At 51.5% G+C, this 3999-nt stretch overlaps 1 protein-coding gene across 2 annotated transcripts; it reads left to right on the forward strand.

Moving 5' to 3' along the window:
* Positions 1-35: 35 nt before the first annotated feature.
* On the forward strand, positions 36-2502 carry APOC2 (apolipoprotein C-II). Of its 2 annotated transcripts, none has more exons than XM_010852586.1 (4): positions 36-130; positions 1365-1449; positions 1630-1789; positions 2117-2362. In XM_010852586.1, exons 2-4 carry the CDS (start codon positions 1395-1397, stop codon positions 2205-2207), a joined length of 306 nt encoding a protein of 101 aa, XP_010850888.1. In that variant the 5' UTR covers positions 36-130; positions 1365-1394; the 3' UTR covers positions 2208-2362. The 2 variants fall into 2 exon arrangements, with proteins under 2 accessions (XP_010850888.1, XP_010850889.1); XM_010852587.1 differs by having other exon boundaries at positions 97-130; positions 1382-1449; positions 2117-2502.
* The last annotated feature ends 1497 nt before the right edge of the window (positions 2503-3999 follow it).

The following is a 3999-nucleotide window of genomic DNA, read 5'->3' on the forward strand; positions in this document are numbered from 1 at the left end:
CCCACCCCTGCAGCCCTGTTGGCCAGGACTTTGGCCGAGGTGTCGAGGTGGGGGTGGAGGGGTGGATCTCAAGAGCTATAAAGCCTTTCTCTGCCCATTTGGAGCTGCTGAGGACAGCCGCCAGAGTCTGGTAAGAGAGGGGACAGAAATGAGGGGGGCGGGGGACAGCAGAAATGGCCCAAGATTGTTAGATCAGAAACTGCAAAAGTCAAGATATTAGATTCCAGGGAACTCCCTGGCCGTCCAGTGGTTAAGACTCCGAGCTCCCAACGCAGGGGGCACGAGTTCGATCCCTGGTTGGGGAACTAAGATCCCTCATGCTGCTTGGCTCAGAGTTAAAAAAAAAAAAAAAAATTAGTTCCAGTTTTAGAATCATGGAATTTAGGGAATTCTCTGGTGGTCTAGTGGTTACGACTGGGCACTTGCATTGCTGGGGGCCTTGGTCCTGTGCCGGGTGTGAGAACTTAAATCTTGCAAGCTGGGCATGTGGCATGGCCGGGGTTAAAAAAAAAAAAAAAGAATCATGGAATTTAAAAACTGTAGAATGTCTGTGTGTGCTGATCCTCCTCCTGTCAGATATCAACCTCCACGCCGCAGTCTCTGAAACGTGGAGGGTGATGTGATGGACTGAGCCCTGTTGTCCCTGAGAGTGACTCCCTCCTAGGGTTGGGATCGAGATGACTCTGGAATGTGGGTAGAACAGGGCCCAGAGCAGAGGAAACTCACTCATCCAAGTGGTGGCTCTTAACCCAGACTATGGCACGTGGCCCTGTACTGAGTGGGTCTTAACATAAATGCCACCCCACCGCTGAGGCTTTCCTGGGCTACACAGCACACCCTCTGCATTCCAGAGCACTTATCAGAGGGAGACAGGCACTTTAATTCATTCATTTGACGTTTGCTCCTTGCATGTCTCTCTCATGTTGGCTTCCTGAGGGTGGCAGGCTACTGTATTCAAGGCTGGGCCCAGAACTGCGCCTGGCACACAGTTGGTGCTGAAGAAACGCTTCTTGAATGAATGAATGTTAGAAATAAGATGTTGCGGGGAATTCTCTGGTGGTCCAGTGGTTAGGACTTGGTGCTTTCACTGCCGGGCCTGGGTTCAGTCCCTAGTCGGGGAACTAAGATCCCACATGCAACACAACGGAAAAAAACAAACAAAAAAAAAAAACAAAAACAAAAACACAAAGAATTAAGATGTAACAATCAGCAAGCAGGAGTAGCATCATAGAATATTAGGAAGTGAGGCTCAAGTCATTAGGAACTTGACTCAGGTGGGGAGGAAGGGGAGAGGGGGTCCTAGGCTGATATCCCTGAGGCCCGGAGACCCCAGGACCAGATGCCTCCCATGGCCCTGCCCCCAGCCACCTCAGTGTTCCAGGTCTCCTGACGCCATGGGCACGAGATACTTCCTGGTCGGGTTTCTCATCCTCCTGGTGTTGGGATTCGGTAAGTGGGGTTGAGTGGGGTCAGTAGGGGAGGTGGGGATGCCATGACGGGGAGGAGCCCCGAGCATCCTCCCAGTCCGGTTCTTGTCCCGCCCTGCCCCTGCCCATCCCTCTCCTTCCCCCTTTTATTCCCCCACTGCAGCAGGCCCCTCAGCTACCCTAACGCACTCTCCTCCTGCAGAGGTCCAAGGGGCCCATGTTCCCCAGCAAGACGAGGCCTCCAGCCCTGCCCTGCTCACCCAGGTGCAGGAGTCACTCTTAGGTTACTGGGATACAGCCAAGGCAGCCGCCCAGAAGCTGTACAAGAAGACATATCTGCCCGCCGTGGATGAGAAAATCAGGTATCACCTGCCCCCCACCCACACCCCAGGAGCCCGGAGTCCAAGACCCCAGCCCCTTCTCCCTCACACTCAGGAGTCCAGGTTCAAACCTGTAATCTTTCAAGGCCCAGGTATCTTAGCTCCCAACACCTAGCTCTGGGATTCTGGGATCCCATCCCCGTCCTATTTAGGGATCCACGGCTTTGGGTTCTAGTCACCTTTTCCAACAGGACACGTGATTCTGGGCCCCCAAACCCAGGAGTCCAGACCCCCAGCCACCCATCCCTCAGACACAGGAGTCCAGACCCCAGCCCCTCCTCCCTCAGTCCGTCTGTCCTTTCTCCCCAGGGACATATACACCAAGAGCACGGCAGCTGTGACCACCTATGCAGGGATTATTACTGACCAGGTTTTTTCTATGCTGTCAGGAAAAGATTAACAGCTGGGCCCCCAGTCACGGGGGAGTCCAGGCTCCAGCAACTCCCTGGGTCCCCTGATCTACACCCCTGCCCACTTCCTTGCAACTCTCAGCATCCTGTTCCCAATTCTAGCCTGACTTATCAATAATAATAATAAAGCCAAGTTTATTCTTTTCAACGTCATCACTTTTCTGAGACCTCAGGGTCCAAGATGGAGGAGCTGATGCCTGCCAACCAACACTTATTGAGCACCTGTTCTATGTATATCTTCCTAACCTGGTCAGTGAGAATAAAGAGGTGAATAATAATAATGAATAATCGTAACAACAATAATTAGAGACTGACCCTCACCGAGGTCTGGCTTTCTCATCCATTTTTTTTTGGCCATGCCATGTGGCGCATGGAATCTAGTTCCCTGACCAGGGATCGAACCTGTGCCACCTGCTGTGGAAGCACAGAGCCTGAACCAGTGGACCAACAGGGAAGTCCCAGATTTCTCATTTGTAAAATGATAAATGAATCAGTTCAGGTCAGTCACTCAGTCATCTCTGACTCTGCGACCCCATGGACTGCAGCACGCCAGGCCTCCCTGTCCACTGCCAAGTCCCGGAGTTCACTCAAACTCACGTCCATTGAGTCGGTGATGCCATCCAGCCATCTCATCCTCTGTCATCTCCTTCTCCTCCTGCCTTCAATCTTTCCCAGCATCAGGTAAATGAATACAGCTTACTTACAGCGGCCTCTGACTGTGTCTGGGGCCTGGACTGACACTTTTTAAAAATGTATTTATTTTTAAGTGAAGGATAATTACTTTGCAATATTGTGTTGGTTTCTGCCATTCATCAACATGAATCACTGGGGTGACACTTTAAATTATGCCATCGCAGAGAGGTGTTCAATGGCCCGGTGGCAGAGGGGAGAGTGGTGCCCATGAGTCATTGCTGAGTGTGGGAAGGCAGGGCCCAGGTTGGCTGGGACCCAAGAGGGCAGATCTGTAAAAGCTGTGTTCTGTGCCAGTTCCTATACATTTGCCCCACTCCCTGTCATGTATTTATTGAGACACAACCAGGCGCTGGAGACACAGCAGGGAAAAAGACAGCCCTGCCTTCATCAGTTCAGTTCAGTCACTCAGTCGTGTTCGAGTCTTTGTGACCCCATGAACTGCAGCACTCCAGGCTCCCCTGTCCATCACCAAAACCCGGAGTGTATTCAAACTCATGTCTATCGAGTCGGTGATGCCATCCAACAGTCTCATCCTATGTCCTCCCCTTCTCCTCCTGCCCCCATCCCTCCCAGCATCAGGGTCTTTACAAATGAGTCAGTTCTTCGCATCGGGTGGCCAAAGTATTGGAGTTTCAGCTTCAGCATCAGTCCTTCCAATGCATATTCAGGACTGATTTCCTTTAGGATTGACTGGTTTGATCTTGCCTTCACATGGCCCCTCAAAAAGGTACTGATTGGGTCCTGACCCAGCTTCATACGGTTTTACTGATTACAGCTTGGCAGTATGCTTTTTTAGCTCTTCTTACTAGCAATAGTAATAATGTTTCCTGAGCTCCTATTCAGGACCAGAAGCTCTGTTCCATCCTGAGCCACAAATAGAGAGGCTGAGGGGATAGGGTGGGAGGCAGAGACGACCCATGGAGAAGATAACTTCAGACAGCAATGCAGGTGATGAAGAAAAGGTGAAGAAGTGAGGAATGAGTTCAAGATCTAGGTGCAGCCACCTTGGATAGGGGTCACAGGGAGCATACTCTAAAGGACGCAGCTGGGCTGGTCACAGGCTACGTGGAGTCACAATGAAGTGTGGTA

Source organism: Bison bison, unplaced genomic scaffold (genome assembly GCF_000754665.1).
Source record: "Bison bison bison isolate TAMUID 2011002044 unplaced genomic scaffold, Bison_UMD1.0 scf7180017864313, whole genome shotgun sequence".
Lineage (NCBI taxonomy): Eukaryota > Metazoa > Chordata > Mammalia > Artiodactyla > Bovidae > Bison > Bison bison.

What these genes read in the sequence shown, in the direction of transcription:
- APOC2 (XM_010852586.1), top strand. Translation starts at nt 1,395, where the DNA reads ATGGGCACGAGATACTTCCTGGTCGGGTTTCTCATCCTCCTGGTGTTG. An exon ending in CCTCCTGGTGTTGGGATTCG is followed by an intron (nt 1,450 to 1,629) that starts GTAAGTGGGGTT and finishes CTCCTCCTGCAG; the next exon opens with AGGTCCAAGGGGCCCATGTT. An exon ending in GCCGTGGATGAGAAAATCAG is followed by an intron (nt 1,790 to 2,116) that starts GTATCACCTGCC and finishes CTTTCTCCCCAG; the next exon opens with GGACATATACACCAAGAGCA.